We start from the raw sequence: 19,655 nt of genomic DNA, 5'->3' as shown, positions 1-19,655 counted from the left end.
ATCGCTTCCCACTGGCCAAATTTTCCACTTGTTTCAAGCAAAGTGAGATTTGAAAACTGAATATGAGACTGAATGAATTGTTAAGCCGGACATCTTTTGCAGTGAGTACGTTCTGATGTCCCAGAACCCCACTGCTCTGTATCCGCTCTCAGCATTGACCAGATCTTTCAGAATGTCTTGAAATAAGCCAGGTCACTCCATTTGTTTCGAGATGATGTGACTTGATTCAAGAAAGTTATTGAAACAACTTGAGATGTACTGGAGACGACTAAAATTATCTCATCCCATTGGCAGCTTTTTCACTTGTTTCAAGAAAACTAACGCCCGGGCCACACCGTCTACCTGTGTGTGACGGCTACCTCCCTGAACTGCTGCAGCTCGCACGCCTGTGGTGTCCACACAGACAGCGTTGCTGCTGCGGCGCTGCCTTCCAGCCCTATCTTTCTACATTGAGTTTGCCTTTGATAATGGCCATAGAATGTTTCATTTCATGTCATCATACATATATATATATATATATATATATATATATTATATATATATATATATGTCGTTTTTGTTTACCCTCGTTCAGAGAGAGAGAGAGAGAGAGAGAGAGAGAGAGAGAGAGCACACCGGAAAAATAATGCCCTTCACCTGATGTTCTTTTAACTTATTAACATAATATAATTATAGCCTACTTGGGGTTTCTGCTATGACTACCGTATTTCCACAATTAAAAGCCGGTACTCCACTAATTTAGCCGTGCAAGTCACTGAATTTTCTGCCAACACGGTCCTGCAAATATTTCACAATAAAAGCCTTGTGTTAACAAATGAAGGGATTCTGTCCACAGAAACGTTAGAGGGCTTTTAATTTGAAACGGAAACAGGAAGTGTTGAGTTAAAAAAAAAAATTATATTTTTTCATGTCTGTGACATATTCTACACTGTCTATTTTTGCTGAGAACCGCGTGCGTCACACGGAAAAAATAGGCGACTCTAGATGAGCCGCAGCCGCACCGCGCCTGAGCCGCGCTGCTCACGCGGGCTGTGTGGCTGCTCTAACCTGTTAACATGGGCGCCGAAATGAAAAGCAACAGGTTCCGGTGTGGCCCAGGCGTAAGACTTCTTACGTACATTCTTCGCAATGTAAGGTGGGTGATAGTAGAGATGTCGGGAGTGAGGCTGGAAGGAGCATAGCATCTTCTGAAGGTAGCTCAGTCTGTCTATTAATAGCAGGGTGATACAAGCATTCTGGCAACCCAACTGAGCTTGCAGGAGTGCACACAGGTAGCGGCAAGGGGAAAATTGCTAAATGCTGCGAATAAGCCCTTCCTTGTTCATCCCCCTCCTCCTGTGACTTGTACCGAATCACCGTGGAGAAACTGTCAGATGTCACAGTGACTCAAACACCTATGGCACTGTATTAGGACAGTGTGTGTGCTGTGGCTGAGCAGTGTGAACAAGCACCAGGGGCTGATATTGTTGGGAATTCTTCAAGTCTGGAAGGTACAGAACCAAAGATCAAGCAAACGACGACTGTATTTTAAAGGTGCTAGATGTGTCATTTTTAAAGGTCCCATATTCTCCACTTTCCAGTGTTTTATTTTGTGTTTTGAGGTCCATTCAAAGCTGTGTGTGTGGTGTCTCTCAATCCATGTTTACACGTTCATTTTCCAGCATCTCTCTGAGCCTTACCAAGAACAGGCTGTTTCTGTCGCTGTGTCTTTAAGGCTCATTAATATTAACGACCCCTCTGTTCTGATTGGCTAACCGTTTCAAGAGTGAAACGTCAGACACCGCAGCCCGGCAGCTACAGGTAGGGAAAACTCTCCGGTAATAAACAATGACAACCGCTCAACCACTTTGAAAAAAACACTTTGTTAATCTATTATTTCTTACAAAAATGATAATGAGCGAACCTTTGTGACGCCACAAAGTTACAGAAGTCCAAACGGCTCGTTTAGAGGCTCGCTTTTCTAATATGGATTGTGTGGATTTAGTTGGCGACTGTGCGTTTTGATACTTTCACCATGTTTAGAGAGCACATCCAACTCCTTTATAATCACAGAGGCAAGGGGAATCCTGTTTTACACCATATGGGACCTTTAAACATCAACAGTGGTATTGTTAGTGCTAGTGTTTCTCTAAATTAAGACCTGTAAAGCAATCCCCCTTTGTGCCGTAAAGCCATACAGTAGATTTCCCACCAAATCTAACCCGGTGACACAATAGTTGAGGCCTCAAAATGAATTGCTAATCTTAAAATGCTACATGTAGCACCTTTTAAGAGGTTTATCGATCTCGATGCATCAAGATGGAGAACGAGCCAATCCTCAATCAAGCATCAGCCTTCGCTCCCTGGTCAAGGCCAGCCATACTGTTATGAATCCTCTTCCAATGACAATATGAGTTGCTTGGATTTTCTCTATCTCTGTCATTACCCACCTAGCCCCATCATACAATCAATGCACTTCCAAGCTATAAGGCTGACAAGGTCAGCGGTACAGAGGCATACAGTAGGCATTCGATGACTTTTACCCTGCACCTACTGTATCTCTGATGTCCAGAGATTCTTTATTCTTTATCTAGACCTTAGACCTCTTTCCCTAAGTGGGAGGGAGATGCCTTTAGACTTTTCACCATCACAGCGCAGAGTGATGACTGGGCGTTGGAGTAAGTGAGCATAAGAAGCGGCAGCACAGTGGATGTAGATGCGGCCGCATGAGAAAGCATGAATATTTCAGTGTGTGGGCATGTGTATGTATGTGAGTGAGTGAGCGTGCATATAGTAGCGTCTAAGTGTGTGTCGGTCTCTGTGGGGGTGGTAGGGTCATGGCAGGGGTGCTGGGGGAGGTGTGTGTGTGTGCAAAGTGTGTGTCAGTGCGTGTGCACGTAATTGCAGCGAGGGGTGAGTGGGTGCATGTGTGTGTGTATGTGTGTGATGCTAGCTCAAGTGAGTGGGTGTTAGGGAGTCTATTTGCCTGTCACTCTGGATTGCTGTGTGTGTGTGTGTGTGTGTGTGCCCTCCTCTTCATTGTCCTCCCCCCCCGCCTGTGCTGTGTGACAGGCTGACAGCAGGCTCAGAGCTGGAGCCAGGCAGCATAAGGTGCTGGCTAGGCCATAATTCATACTCTTGCCCCCTAACATCCGTAAAAAAATCACTCACAATCACTATTTCACATGCACAAAAATTGCTCTCACTTTCATTATTTTACCTCTTGCATATGCAGAAATTGCTCTTGCGTTCACCTCATTAGTTATAGGTGAATACAGGCAAAGCCAACAGATTGTCTAAATGATTTATCAGCACCGTGATATAGACAGCATATGGCTGTGAGTGTGTGTGTGTGTGTGTGTGTGTGTGTGCATGTGTGTGTGTGTGAGTATGCTGCATGCTGCAGATGAATGCAGAAATTTTAAATGAACTTGATCACTAACTAGTGGAGCGTGGGAGTGCTTGTTTGTTCTTGAGGCTCGAAGTGACTCAGAATACCAAGCGGAGACTACTGTACCTTTTCTCCATTAGCGCTGCCCAGCACATAGCAGCCCATAATGTGGATGAGGTTGGGCTCCGGGTTCAGCTTACTCATCAGCCGGCTGAGCCTCCGCCAGAACCTGGCCGTGAAGGAAGGACAAGAGGTGAAAAAGAAAGAAAGAAAGAAAAACGAAGAGGAAATGAGAAAAGTGAGTTTGCAAGGCTGTTAAGGTCAGGGACCGCATGACAGTTTGGTGGGAGTAGAAATGACCATCGGCACGGAAATAACATTTCTAAACACAATTTAGAGACTTCCACGGTGTTTCCATATGCTGTTGAGTCATCCAAGTCGAATTCACACATTGCTTCATTTGCGAAAGACAGAGGTAACAGCGAAAAACCTAATTTCTAAACCGTAAGCTAAGGCAACGTCCCTGCATCTAATATCATTTGCCAACAAATCTTCCAAACCTGCTTATGTCCACTACACTTCTGACTGATATTATGATAAATTATTAGATGTAAGTCACCAAACAATCAGCTTAGAGGGAACAATGGTCCTGAATGCTCCGCTGAAGTGTCTTTCTGTAGAAATGATTTTTACTTGCTCTTTTCGCTGTATTATATTGATAAAAGCTCGGAGCCCACAAAAATAACCCACATCTCCCACTTGTAATTACTACTAGCAGGTTGACGTTTTTTTATCGTATTTATGGTGCATCCGATATGACGCGATTGCCATACCCAGTTGACACCCATGGGTGGTGACGCCTCCAACCGCGACAACTGTCTACATGTGTTGGTTACACTTATAAAATGAAGTGAATAAAATGAGTCTCACTGGATCATGTCCTCCTCCTTCTCCACCTTGGCAAATGTGGCGACTTTGTTCTTCAGTAGGTACAGATGCCCCGGACCTCCCTGGGAGAAGAGTTTCAATATCAATATCAATATCAATCTACTAACATCATATTGATACATAGTATTTAACTCAAGGTACTTGTAAATCTTGGCACATGGATAACTAAACTAAAACTAGCAAATCCTGTCAGAAAACAAACTGAAACTACAGTAAAATTAAATTTGAAAAAATTATTGAAAATAAGCTCTGGCCTTTTGGTGATCCTGCCACCCACTATGTTTGACCAGTATTGGTTTTTGAATTCTGAAACTAATATTTTTGGATCAATGCTGATAACCGATATTCAATACGTATCTTTAAATTTGACAATTTTCATGCCAAAAATTGGAGGTGGATGACACCGACTGGCCAATTTGTGATTTTTAATAACAGGCAAATATCAGCCTGATGTATCAGTCTTACCCTGGAGTCCACAATTAATGGTTAGAGAGCACCAATCAGCAGTATGAGCACCAATAACTATCAAATATGACTCACTGTGAAAGAAAATGCGACCCAATAATGTCAAGATATTTCTCAGAGCTGATTTCTCTCTCCTCTCACTCACCTGGCAGAAAATGAGCATATTCCAGATTTTACAGCCCTTTCTGTAGGCAGTCAGCTTCTTCTCGATCTCCTCTGGGAGAGAGACACGGAGAGAGAGAGAGAGAGAGAGAGAGAGAGAGAGAGAGAGAGAGAGAGAGAGGGGAGGGAGGGAGGGAGAGAGGGAGAGAGAGAGAGAGAGAGAGAGAGAGAGAGAGAGAGAGAGAGAGAGAGAGAGAGAGAGAGAGAGCGAGAGAGAGAGAGAGAGGTGTCACTTTTCCCACTCGGCCATAATGGTGAGAAAGATAAATTGGCAGTCCCTAAAGGATTGAGGTGAGGTCTCACACACGCGCACACACACACACACACACACACACACGCACAGATACAAACACACAGAAAAACAATGAGTCATCTTTCCATGCTCCAACAAGCTGAAACTCATTCCAAGCTCATCCACTCCACTTTCTCACTGAGAGTCATTTTCACATGAGAGCCGAGGCAAAAACGCACACATCGCACTCACCGAGGATGTCATCAAATGTGGCATGTTCATGGTCCTTTAAACCAAAGATAAAGACAGAATTATTATTTCATTAAACCCTATTCAGCAGCTATTGAATCAAAATGAAAACGACTGGCTGAATTACAAAACAGAGCATTAGCGTTCATTTAAATCCATATTAGATTATATTTTGTCATTATTCTTTCTTTTAAGTAATTATAAGAGGGCTGATTCTCCCATTTCATATCTACAACACATTTACACTGTAGGCATTTGGCTTATCCAGAATGACTTACAATGAGTGGAACAGTAGAATAAGCTTCAATTTCTAGATCACCGACATTACAAGAAACCAATACTAAGGAGTATAAGGGGCAAAAGCCATATTAGCCTGAGAATGATTATTCAATTATATGCATTGCTGGTATTATTCTGAGGTTGGTGAACCAGGAATATAAGCTTGCTTTATCCTACAAAGAATTCTCAGTCTATCGCCAACTGGTATAACACCACAGTGATTCAACCTATATCCAGTTCATGAAAGCTTTTATATTTGCTGTTTTAAACACCTGGTGTCTGGTAGGTCTTTATCAGGAAAAATCCTCTGGTGCATAGAAGTGATGTGTTTTACATTTACGGTTTGTTTGGAATAAAGAGAAGAAGAACTGGGAAAAGAAAAGGAAAAGAGCGCCAAAGGAAAAAGACGTCACAGTACTGGACACACTGTTTGATTGACAGGTGATCTCTGGGAAGTGCGGTGCAGAAACACCACAGCAATGAGTTTCCAGGACCATCAATGTACACCATATTGGATTTTCCACCGTTTCGAGTTTCCTGAAAATCAATTCCCCCCTGAAGGCTTCTTCATTTATTTACCGACTGGCCCAAGGGGCGACTGCTTCATTCGTGCACGGGCTAGCATCATGTCATGTTCAACAAGTTAAGCTCAAAGCACAGTTCTCCATTTGTTTGTAGCGACTGGTTTTCACCCAATTTATCCCACTTTAACTCCCCAGACTCATTAAAACCAGACCAGCTTCAAGGAAGCATTAAGCTGTAGCGTGGCTGTTCCTCTTCTTTTCCACTGTAATCTTCATGGAGACAGCAGCCGTAAGAGAGTATAAGGCGTAACACTGTTTGTTTGCTTGCTGATTTACTGGAAAATAGCTGTAAACCACTTGCTAAGCTATTCTGGATTCCCTTGGTCTTCCCTGCACATTTGTCTACTATCAAAGCTTCTTTTATATTTTCTTACAAACTGTAGATGATTAAACCTGCAATAAGCAATATCAGACCTTATAACCAATCCTGAAACTAATGTGTGCTATGTGGAGATTTCATTGAGACATAATGATATAAACCAATATCCACATAGCAGCAGCTGTGTTGCTGTTTTCACTTCTTTTCTAAAGCTTGTTGTCAAATTCCACTCCAGAACAAAGCTCCTCCCGCTCCATTCAGCAGCTTTTTTTTTAAACTAGCTTGGCTGTTTAAAACCTCTGAAAAAAATTCTCGTAATGGCGGAATCGATGAAGCAAGCGAGTAAACTTGTTAAACTAGTAATCTTGCTACCTGCCTCGTCACTTGCCATTGTGTATGTAACCTTTAGCGAGAGCTAGTTCTGGAAAACCGAGACTGTTAACCGACGAGACTTCTCAGCAGACGTTTAGCTTAGCTATTAGCATTTATCCTTCCATTTGTCCTTCGTAGGCCTCCGTAGTGCCGTGGCTTTGCTGTGTGTTATCTACAAATGTGCTGCGGTTTCTGTCGCCCTCTAGTGGTCAGAAAAATCGCTTATTGCAGCTTTAAACAAATATGTACGAGTGACAGCTCCTCTTCAGTTCTTCCTATCCCACATTAAACAAGCACAAGGTGACATATTTGTTTTTGACTGACCCAAATCAGTGTTTGCTCATTCTAAGTCACTCTGGATGAGCTAAATGCCTGAAATCTACATGTGATGGCAGTGGGTGACAGCTACTCACATAAAGAATGGGGATGATGGAGGGGTCGTCCCTGCGGATGATGTTGGGAACGTATTCGGCCTTCGGGACCTTGGAGGATATCAGCTGAGGGAAAAGGGGAAGCAGGTAGAGAAACTTATTATACAAGACTAAAAATTGTTTATGTGTATAGTTATGATTGCTGAATGAAAAAGACAAAAGTACAGGTCTGAGATTTTGGAAAGAGAAGAGATTTTTTTAAATGTTCTGTTTTCTTTCTTTTTTGTCTCTGTTCTGTTAGGCTGTTCACCCTTTCTGTGTTGTTTTTCTTTGACATTCTAATGATTATTATTATGAAATAAGTGTGCAAGCTTTTTTCCCTACATTGTTAACTTTATTATTATCATTATAAATAGAATAAAGAAAAGTCTGCACACTAATTTCATGTTCCGATGTCAAATCTTTTTCTCCTCTCTTGGGATGTGTGCAGCCTTTTCTGTTTTTTTTCATGTTTGTGACAGCATGCAGCCGCTTACATCAGTGTTTATCATTGCCTGGGTCTGGAGCCAAAATTGGGTCATGGTGTGTGTGTGTGGAGGGGGGTGGGGGTGCATGTTTGTCCCCAGAGAAACTCTTCAGTACACAAAGTCCCGGAAACTACAAATAGATCAAATAGGTAGACGTGAACACAGAAATAGGATTTTGTTTTTTTGTGGATCGCTGAGAACCTCACCATGATTTTGGGTGGGATGAAGTCCTCTCCTTCGCAGGCGACTCTCTCCATCTCCCTCTCCTCCTCCCAGTCGGTGTCCTCGTCCAGCCCTTCATCTAGTGTCCCTGAGGAGGTCTGCAGGTCGCCACCTGGCACACACACACACACATGACACACACACGTAGGAACAAAGAGAGAGATGAAAGGATAGCACACAAATAAGATTAGAGAGGAGAGCGCTCCATTTAAAAGCGTTGCACCTGTTTTTTTTTGTTTTTTCAGACAGGAGGGGAGGGAGGGAGGAGTTAAAGTCAGACAGAAAACGACAGAAAACGACACGATAACTCTCCGTTTACACCCAGCCAGGTAACACAAAGCAACAGGCAGATGGACAACAGGTTGAATGACGAGGACAGACGTGGATGAATGATAATGGTACATATATGCGGTACTGTATATAGTACAGTAGAGTTACCGCATACACACAGGCAGAGTGGAGATCGACGCAACACTTACATAGAGCGATACAGATTGGACACACACCGACACCATCAGAGACTGACACTGAGTGTGTGTGTGTGTGTATGTGTGAAGTGTGTCTTGGTGCAGGCGTGTATGCATTTGTGAGTGCACTCGTGTGTGTGTGTTTAGGCATGTGTGTCTGCATTTTTGTGTTTGTGTGTTGTGTGTGTGCCTGTATGTTTGCAAACAGCCATGTGTTTGTGTGTTTGCCTGTGTGAATACGTGTGCATGTTCATCTGTGTGCTAGTGCGTGTGTGTGTGTGTGTGTGTGTGTGTGTGTGTGTGTGTGTGTGCGCGCGTGCGTGTGTGTGAGCATCGACTCACTGTCTCTGGAGTCATGCAGCGAGTCGGGCTTTACGGGGGTGGGGTCACTCCATGAGCGGCTGAAGCTCTTGGCTCGGCGGTCGGCGAAGGCTGATGGGAGTTGGGGGGGAAGAGAGTCACTCACACACACACACACCACCAGAAGCTAATCAACCCACACTCTTAAAGGAATGCAAGAAATGTTTGTCCCGTTGGTCAACTTAGCTGCTAAGTGATGAGAATAGATACTATAATTATCCAAGTGTCCCCAGTAGATCATTGGCTCCAGTGCTCCATGCTAACACTTTAGCATACACTATGTTGAGTGACAGTAGGCTCCTTTCTAACATTTAGCATACACTATGTTGAGTGACAGTTGGCTCCATGCCAACACTTTAGCATACACTATGTTGAGTGCCAATTGCACTAGCATTATCTCAAAAGTGAGAAAATGAGAACTTGTAACAGCTCTAAAGCTAAATGGTAAGTAATCCTAAATGCGACTAAGTCTAAGGCTTATATGTGTGATGAACGGATGGACAAAACAAATGAACAAACAAATGGACAGATCCTGTACTCTGTAGAGTTTGGTGGCGCTCACTTGATCAATGAAAAAAATAACACCAGCTGGAGGAGGAAAGCAAGAAAGAGACACTCTTTGGATACCAACATCCTGTAGCTCATTGTTTTGGCACTAAGGAGGGTATTTTGTGTGGAGGAAATTTTAAAAAATGACACAAATGTGTCCATCATCCCACATTGAACTAACACATGGATCTGCTAAAAATGACACATCCTTTTTTAAGAGTGCATAGTCACAAACACATGCACGCTCACAGTAACACGCACTCACTAACATAATCACACAACACACATTATCATACAACACTAACCGAACGGTCGTCAAAAAGGGTTTAAAGGACTAGGCTCAGACAGCGACTCTTCTTCACGATTCTACAACACTGAGGAATTGCGTTTTAATGTATTTTAAGGTATGACCCTTTTCCCCTCAAATGACTTATCATTATTGCAGTGCAATGCAAGGCTTAAACATGCACTATACTGTAACAGGGCAAATAGAGAGCCACAACATGAACAGAGCACATGTAAATTATGATGAAATTGAATATGAATGTTGTGACGGCAGACACTGTAGCCACACATGCATGTGCACAAAAACACATGAATACATGCAAACGTACAGCACACATGCATGCACATGCACACACACACATATATACATTGAAAAACTCACTCTGGGCCTTCATCCTGCGGCTTCCCACCATCCTAAGGTGTTTCCGGAAATTTCTACCATGGGAGAAAGAAGAGAAAGAGGCAGAGAGATAAAGATTGTGGGAGAGAGCCAGATTAAAAGATATATTCATTGTAATATATTCATTGTACAGACACAGATCAAAGAGACAGATGAGAGAAACAATTTGGATCCTAACTGGAGCTGTAGTTCAGTCAATATGTGGCACTATTTTATGAAAGGATTGGTACAAAAAACACAATCTAAGTCTCTGGTAGATAGCTCTGTCTGGTGTGCATGCTAACGCTTTAGCATCGTTGGCGACTAGCATTATCCTAAAAGGCACATTCACATTTACGATAACTATTAAAAGATTTAAAGGGTTACTAGGTAAATAGAATGTCTGTGTTTCCACGGCAACGATAACTATAAAAACATCCAAAACTATAACTATAACTGTATTTTTGGTTCGATCTCAGAGCGATAAAACAGGTTAAACTAGGGAGTGAGCAAAGTTAGTTACACAGCTAAAGTTTTTGCACTGTTGATTCATAATGGACTTTCACTAATGACGTGAATTGAGATTTTGTTTTAAGAGGTTATGAATCTACAGACCATAGAATATAAACCAATACCAACTTTGGATTACTAGGTTTATCTTCATACTTTGGGTAATGCTAATCGCCTACACTTAACATACTGTATGCTAAAGCATTAGCATGCGCACCAGACAGAGCTATCTACCAGAGACACAGAGATTATTTTGGTGCCAATCCTCTTGTGTCATAACCAATAGGCCAAATTTCCAAAAAGTCAGCCTTTATAGGATGAGTGTTTGAACGTTATATTGTATCAAACTCCTTATAAACTCTTCTAAGAAAGTACACATTGGACAAGAAATCTGTTAAAAGCACCACAACAATTTTCGGTGTTATTTAAATGACTATTCAAGACAGGCAGGCTATTTCAATTCATGTTCAATTATCAGCAGTGATCGGCAATTCTCAGACTGAACTCTAGCCCTTTAGTCGACTCTCACCCACTCTTTCCCTGTTTCCCGAGCCGTTTCTCTCTCTGCACAGCTGGGTGCCTGGCATTACATCCGCACAGTTAGGAGTCATGCCCCTGATCACCAACAAACGTCTGGATTTCAAGTGTGATTTTTTCTCAGTTCACCCATAACAATACTGGGATCAAAGGGATCAAATGGTTCGAACCAGTAAAAAAAGTAGAAGGGGGGAGAGAATAAGAAAGAATGAAAGAGAAAGGAGGGGGAAGAAACAGAGAAGAGAAACAGCCCTAAGTGGTAGCAAGTGGGAGAAGTGATGTGAGGCCTAAAACGCGGCTTTTCATTATTCATCAGGGCTTGTCTGACTGTGCTGGTTCAGTATTGTACAAGTAGCCCTCTCAGTCACTTGCATTTCTGTCACTTGTCTCACAATGAATCCAAGCGGTTCCTCCAGCACGGAGTACACGTGACGTCACCTACAGCATTGTAAAACTCCTGTAACATTACAAAGTGCAATATCTTCAGGCCATTCTGGCTTGGGCAAGGTTTAACATTACGGTTCGACCAATATGGGTCTTTGAAAGCCCATTTTCAATATTTTCAATATAATATAATATATATATATACATATATATAATACAATAATATATACAATATAAATTACAAGTATTCAGTGTTTCCCCCAAAAATTTTTCATGTTTTCTTATCAGGGTGGAAAAGGCTCTGAAACACCATTTACTGTCATGGGACACTAAAACTCTCCACTGAAACCTATAAAAATAAACATAATCATGCACACTTGTGTGGAATCTGATCAAAATATTTAGGTTAACGGCTTCCCACAGACAACAACTGCAATAAATATGCAATCAATCAAACTGCACCATATCCATCATATCAGAGGTGGATGACATTTTTTTGCTTTTTTTGCAAACAGCAGCAGGGCTAATCAAAGTGTCAAAGTAAAATGTGAAGCAAAACCCTCATGTTGGCAATTTTTATCTACAGTGATGCAAATTATTTTGTATCCAGACTGCAGTTTCAAGGCTTTCCAAATAAAACCCCTGTCATGTCAGCGGAAGGCGTCGGAGTTATTGAGTGTTGATTCCAGTGGTTGTGAAGGCGCAGCCTGAAATAGAGGGATGACTCAGAGGAGAGGGGGATCCATCAGTCAGTGTTTCCATACTGAGTGACAACAGCTTTTAAAATCACCAACACCCTCACATCACGACTACCGAGTCAAATTCATGTTTGTCTGTGTGTGTGTGAGAGTGTGTGCATGTACACCAGTGCGCCGTCTCATCCGAGCCTCTCAATCCGGTCGTGACCTTTTCCCAAAAGCTTTGCGAATAAAATGCCTTGCTTATTCAAACGGGCATAATGCGATTTGTGAAACTAACTGTGATGTACCTTTCTATTAAAAGCTTTGCATTCGGAAAGCTGATGTACACGACGCAGCCCTGTACAACACTCCTGCGCTGTTTGGAGCACTTGCAACACACACACACACACACACACACACACACACACACATGCTGACGCGACGAACGGCACGTTTCAACCTTGGTGGAAGGGAGCTCTAGTGCCAAATATTGATTCATTCATTCACTTTGAGTGTGAGCTGCAGAGCAGTGAGCTACAGCCCCGTATTGATGGACCCCCTTCACACTCCAGTGTTCAGTCCAATGAGGAATGCTGATTACAGCTGCCACCCAGAGCCTCCGGGATTCATGGCAGCAACACACCAGTGGACACTGTTACATACACCAAAGAAAGGGGATTTGTTGTGTAAGAGTAGCTCAGGACTGCAATGCAGGGAGTGTTTTGTTTCCCATATAAAACGACAGTAAATGTTCAAATGGTAACAGTGGACCATCATACTCCGCGGGGTAAGAAAGCAAGAAAAATCCATCCAGTGTATTTGCATAATGTGTGTGCTTTGAGAGGGGTAGAACTGATTTGATTAACATACACCCACACAACCACAAAATCACTATTGATATTGAGAGTCAATTGTCTGCGTCTATAACCGTTGTATCATCAGGATTGCTGGAAGAGTGAGAGGTTCGATATTGGTGATTCAATATGTTTGGGTATGGGAGGGGAGGGGACCATAAAAGCAGAAAAACAGAGAGTGTGTGTTTGCTTGTTTGTGTGAGAGATGAAGATAATTGTTTTTTTCTTAAAAGTGAAAAAGATCTGCCACTAGGGTGTGGAAATTTTATTATTCCAATGCAAATCTATAGGCTACTTGTTTGAAGAATTTGGTTGAATCTTGGACTTTGTTGAAAGAGGAATATTCTGCCTTGTTTCAAGATATTCACTTTATTCACCAACCAGGTCAAATTCTTAATAATTGTCAGCATTATAAGTCTTTAATTTATGTGTTGGTAATATGCTAATTGCTTAAAGCTGCAATAAGCGAAATTTTCTGACCACTACAAGGCGACAGAAACTGCAACACATTTGTAAATAACACACAGCAAAGCCTCTGCACTACGGAGGACAATTGGAAGAATAAATGCAAATAGCTAAGCTAAACGTACCTGCTGAGAGGTGCCACCGGTTACCAGTCTCACTTTGCCAGATCTTTCTCCCTCTGAAGGTCACATGTCCCACAATGACAAGTGAAGAGGCAGGTAGCAAGTTTACTAGTTTAACAAGTTTACTCGCTTGATCGATTCTGCCATTATGAGAATTTCTTTCAGGGATGGGAGCAAGGAGGTTCTATATTATGAGATGGGAGGGGGAGAGCGCTGCTTTTAAACAGCGAGGGAGGAGACAAGCTAGTTTTAAAAAAATGAAAAGCTGCTTAACGGAGCGGGAGGAGCTTCATTCAGAAGCGGAATTTGACAACAAGCTTTAGAAAAGAGGTGAAAACAGCAACACAGCTGCTGCTGTGTGGATATTGGTTTATATCATTATGTCTGAAATCTCCACATAGCACACATTAGTTTCAGATTTGGTTATAAGGTCTGATATCGCTTATTGCAGGTTTAATATCCTAAGTAGCGCTTGACGGTCAAATTGTTTTGTGTTAGCCGTGTCTGCTAGCTAAGCCTAGCACTAGGTCACTTTATCTGATACTACACACTTAGACCTGGTTTGTTTGGACAAATATAATGTTAACAACATGAAGTAGCTGACTGCTAATATTAGCTAACGTCATGGATGTTCCTTTAATTCAGTAGCTGTAGCCTTTCATTTGGAACATCAGCGCTATATTGAAATCTTTTTGTCCAAAGACTGGTTAGGTTTGCCTCTGTGTTCATCAGCTTTGTTGTCAATTAAGAATCCATGAAACAAGTGAAACTGCCTGTTTGCAGAATTTTTAGATTTAATGTGGGATTAAATGACTTGTTAAGATAGTTATTTCTTTGCAGTGTAATAGGAGGGATTGTAACAGGGGGGTTTAGCACAGCACAGGACAGGACAGGACAGCCAGGACACGGTACCTCTCCATCATGGCAGCTGCCTCCTGCTCTCTTTTCCGCCTCTTTTTCTCAGCAATGCCTCGGAAAGCCCTGCCAGGATGTGTCAAAGCGTTAACTGGATCGGGGGAACATAAACTTGACTCAAATTGTTTAGCCGTTCCTGACCTAAACCCGAACAATTTTTGTCTGAACCCAATCTGACCCAAGGAGTAATTAGCTATTTAGGAGCAATTTGACTACATTTGCTATTTAGGAGTTAAAACTCGACTTAAGCCTGAAATCGCCCAATTTTCAGCAATATTTGACTGAAAACCCAAGCAGTTAAGAGAGATTCAGTTTGACCAGACTTAAGTCCATCGGGTACAACTGGGTTCGGGCATAAATGTAAAGCTCCAGTCAGTGTGGGGTGGGGCGTAGTGAAGGGTTGTAAGTCCAAGGGGGTTAGTGGAAGGTTTGCTAAGCCTTAGGGTCAACTTTGGTTAGGGTCAGCAGCACAGGGACGTTTTATCCACCAGAGGCAGAAGACACACACACACACACACACACACACACTAGGACCACGAAGTTAGGGGCCAAAAGGAACAGACATTGAGGAGTCGAGTACACAGGATACTACCCAAGCCGCCTATCCTTATGTGTATATATATATGAGTATATGCTTAAACTACTGTACTGTAGTGGTCTGTACTGTTCAACCAACATGGGATTATGAAGGCCAATACCAATAGTAGCTGATGCTCTGTGCTGATATTCAATAGCTTTAAATTTGACCATTTTCATGCCAAAACATTTCAAAGAAAGTATTCAGTGTTTCTGCCAGAATTGTATTCTTGTCAGGGTGGAAAAACCTCTGAAACAGCATCCTAATATTAAATATAATGAAACTGCATCATATCCATCTTATCAGAGGTGGACAACTGGCGGATACCTGATTTTTAATAACCGGCCAGTATCGGCCTAATGCTGACTGTCTGTAATTTTGGAATCTAAAGTACTATAATTTAATTGCTTTTTCTGTCCGCCTGTCGATCAATCTGTCGTTTTGTCAGTGTGTAAGTTTATCAACGTGGGTGTCCCTTTCCCAAAAGGCATAGCAATGGTTATGACAGGGCGTCAGGCGTAATGAGAATCATCAGTGACAGTGGATGTCAGAAATGAAGCCATGTCCTGCAGTCTGGGGTTAATGACAGACAGGTAGGCAGAGCGACAGCTGATGGGCTCTGGGCCTGCCAGTGCTAATAATGAAGTTGTTGGAGTCTACACAGTACTTATTATCCAATAGCCTGAAAAACACTGCCGCCAGGTACAAATTTTGCATTGCCAAATTGTCAGCTTTTGGGGACTGCAATGAAAAGTAGCTTTATTTTTACAATAATGACCATCGTTTTTCCCCCAAAAAGGTGCTATGTGTAGCATTTTTAAACATCAATATATCACTGTCAAATTAATCATGGTACATTGGTATAATTACTGTAAACAACTGAGATCATGGTGGACATCACTGGTAGCCTCTGTCTTACACCAATGGTGTTGTTACTGCTAGTGTTTCTCAGACTTGAGACCACTGAAGAGGATAAACATGTTGGAAATTATTTTTCCATCGGCCTTTCACTCTTTTCCACCAGCTGCCATTGCCAGAAACTCTGAAAGCTTTAGCTCTGTTTGCACTAGAAGAACCGCACTGTTCCTGTTTTGTGCCATAAAGCAATATCCCTTTGTGCTGTAAAGCAACCCAGCAGATTTCCTGCAAAATCAGACCTGATGGCACACAATGTAAAATGCAGTGTAGAAGCCAATAGAAACTGTCAATCTTCTGGGTGATGGTCATGTTTGTTTAAGGTGATTATACTAACTTCTTAAAATGAATGTGATGATGATGTATTGTTGTTAAAATGCTACATGTAAATTATCCAAAGGATTTTGAAAGGGTTTCAAGAGCCCAGGGGTCGTAGAATTTTCTCAACCCATGGAGGACCATTTGATCCTTCAAAGAAAATCACCAAAATTGATGAGTTAGGAAGTTTTCACCAGACAATAGCATTAAGTTTTACCTCTTCATCTGATTTATAGGACCCATTTGATTAGTGATAATCCAAATTCAGTTTTCTGTGTGTGTGTGTGTCTGTTTATATAATTTAAGTCCTTAAAGGCCTTCCTAATAGTGTAACACTAATGCTAGTTGAATACATATCCTTATGCAATATGTCCTGGTCATCATCCTCTCTGTCTATCATGAGAGTGAATGACAATGAAAATGACATAATTGCTTTGCTTAGGGCTACGCACTACATTTACAAAATGTACTTTTTATAATGGTTGCAGGAGTTTTACACGATTGCATAAGCACATTGCTTTAGGCAGGCATTAAGTATATAATAAAAGCCATCGCTGTTGCATTGCGTTGGTGTGTAACAGATGAAAGAACACTTCAACTGTCACTGTACGGACCTTGATTTTATTTAAAGAGCAGTGCATTATTTATTAATTTCTGAACGTTTTCACTTGATAACTAAAAATGAGACACCGTTCCATATTGATAATAGCGCAACTCATGAATGTAGGAAATTTAGTGTAGTGCAATCAGTGGGTTCAGCATCACTGATTCTTGCTTGCTTCTTACTGTATAGTTGACTGCTGAGTGAATCTATAACTTCAAACACCCAGTCCTGCAGACACTGAGGTTAAGGGGTTAAGGACACACCAGACAGAATCACACAAAGCCACATGAGGAAAGGGTTCAAGGCATGTTACCTAACTGAGAGAGAGAGAGAGAGAGAGAGAGAGATAGACAAAGAGGAAGAGCATCAAGGAAGAACAATGGGGGCGGTTGAGAGAGTTACTCACGATATTCTACAGCCGCAGTCGGAAAAGAAGCCACACAGCAAGGAGAGAGGGAAAAAAAGAGAGAAAAGAAACAGAAGTTAGTAGCGTCGGGGCCAGAGAGATGCTCCATACACATCAGAGACGGTTTCATGCTGCAGCTTCCACAGTCGGCTGCGTGAGGACACGGCGAGCCAAAGCGAACCTTGAGTGGAATACTCCTACTTATTCTCCACTCGAAATATCTGCGAGCAAGGACAGCGTTTTGGCAGAACACATCAGAAAGTCTAATGAGGCCATGCACATGGGATATCAAATGTGAGAACAAGTGAGGAGTGAGTGAAGAAGAGTGGAGCACAGATGACAGGGAGGCAAGGGTCAGGCACATATGGATTTTTGAAGACCGATAGCGTTACTTTTAGACCGAAGCCCTCATAGATGATATTTGATGCTGCTATTCAATATCTTTACATTTGACCATTTTCATGGCAAAATATTACAAGTATTGAGTGTTTCACCCAGAATGTTATTCTTGTCAGGGTGGAAAAGCCACATCATGGGACACTAAAATCTTTATTGAAACCCAGGATGATAATAATAATAATAATAATAAAACATTCATGCCTGCCTCCGGGATCTGATCAAAATGTTGCAGTAGAATCAATTCAGTTTAAGGCCTTCCCGTAGGCAACCAGTGTAGTATTGATCAAATCTACAATAAATATGTAATCAATCAAACTGTGTCATATCCATCATATCAGAGGTGGATGGCACCGATATCAAATTTTTAATAAAAGGCCAATGTCAGACCCATATATCAGTCTGACCCTAATAATGGAGACATGGGCAGACAGAGACAGATGGACAGGGAGGAGAGACAAGAACATAAGGAGAGGAGAGGGAGAGAGAGACGAGGGGAAAGATCATGATGGGCGAGCTTTGTGTGTTCGAGGGTCATAATTATTAGCTCTGGGTGATAGGTGATAATTAACCAGTCGAAAGAGTGGAGGGGGTTCATGTGTGTGTGTGTGATCCATCCATGCATGTGTGTATTTGTATCTGATTCTTGCTGTGTGTGTGTTGAGAGGAACAATGAACTGTCTAGGCCAACACACACTCCCTAGCTCCCCCCCATCCCTTATACCACACTACAGTCTGTCAGTGTGTGTTAGAAATAGCGTTCGACCGATATTTTTGGATTGAAGCTGACCATAGCTTATATTTTATGCCGATATTCTTTAGATTTGCCAATTACAGGGCGTCAAAGTTCCCCAAAAATTACAAATATTCATTGTTCCCCCCAGAATATAGTATTATCCTTGTCAGGGTGGACAAACCTCTGAAACAGCATTTAGACCATCATGGGACACTAAAACTCTCCACTGAAAGCCAGGCTAATGGAATTCTTTTAGGTGGGTAGCAGCTCCTTAAATAACCACACCAACTTTTTCAGCGTTTGGCCCATTATTAGTCAACGTACCTAATATATGACGAGAGGATTGGCACCAAAATCATCTGTGTCTCTGGCAGACAGCTCTGTCTGACGCGTATGCTAACACTTTAGCATACAGTATGTTAAGTAATCGTAGGCGATTAGCATCCTAAAAGTGAGAAAATGAAAACTTTTCAACAACGTGTCTAAACCTGGCAGGCTTCTTGAGGGGATTGGCGAAATAGACATGGAATTTGTCGAAAAGACTGCACGTGAATGACACTTAAAGCGTGACTTGTTTTGTTTACAAAGGCAGTGAGTGAAGTTAGCAAGACAGCTAAAGTTGTTTTGCGCTGTTGCTTGAGGAGGATTGAGATTTTGTTTTCAGAAGTTATGAATCTACAGGCCATAGAATAAAAACTAATACCATGTTTGGATACTGAAAGGTCTATCTTCATACTTTGGATAATGTTAGTCACCTACAATTATTTAACATATACTAAAGCGTTAGCATGTGCACCAGACAGAGCTATCTACCAAAGACACAGAGATGATTTTAGTTCCAATCCTCTCAAATACCGGATAAGGTGACAAATGGGACAAACCTCCAAAAAGTCCTCCAAAAAGCCAATAGCCGCCTGATATATCAGTCTAACCCTACCGTAGTTAGAGATGTGTGAAAGAATATGAAAACCTCATGGCGGTCCATTTTGTGAAAGCCACAGTGCTGTACGGTATGGGAGAGAAAAGCTGGCTTTCTAGCTCATATAGCGGTGGTGCGGTAAGTCACAGTGCTGCACAGCGTGGGAGTGAAGGCGGG

At 42.0% G+C, this 19,655-nt stretch overlaps 1 protein-coding gene across 1 annotated transcript in view; it reads right to left on the bottom strand.

The window, feature by feature from the left end:
* Positions 1–19,655, bottom strand: part of nsmfb (NMDA receptor synaptonuclear signaling and neuronal migration factor b) — a 38,028-nt gene that overhangs the window by 4,234 nt on the left and 14,139 nt on the right. Inside the window, exons 5-14 of the mRNA XM_071898460.1 lie at positions 17,428–17,433; positions 14,605–14,673; positions 10,144–10,196; positions 8,910–8,999; positions 8,085–8,212; positions 7,394–7,477; positions 5,430–5,463; positions 4,929–4,999; positions 4,301–4,380; positions 3,497–3,599 (exon numbers count right to left, since the gene is read on the bottom strand). Of these exons, the coding sequence (XP_071754561.1) occupies positions 3,497–3,599; positions 4,301–4,380; positions 4,929–4,999; positions 5,430–5,463; positions 7,394–7,477; positions 8,085–8,212; positions 8,910–8,999; positions 10,144–10,196; positions 14,605–14,673; positions 17,428–17,433 (718 nt within the window). The remainder of the gene's footprint in view (positions 1–3,496; positions 3,600–4,300; positions 4,381–4,928; positions 5,000–5,429; positions 5,464–7,393; positions 7,478–8,084; positions 8,213–8,909; positions 9,000–10,143; positions 10,197–14,604; positions 14,674–17,427; positions 17,434–19,655) is intronic.

Source organism: Centroberyx gerrardi, chromosome 8, assembly GCF_048128805.1.
Source record: "Centroberyx gerrardi isolate f3 chromosome 8, fCenGer3.hap1.cur.20231027, whole genome shotgun sequence".
Lineage (NCBI taxonomy): Eukaryota > Metazoa > Chordata > Actinopteri > Beryciformes > Berycidae > Centroberyx > Centroberyx gerrardi.
This window is presented reverse-complemented; position numbering and strand designations above follow the sequence as displayed.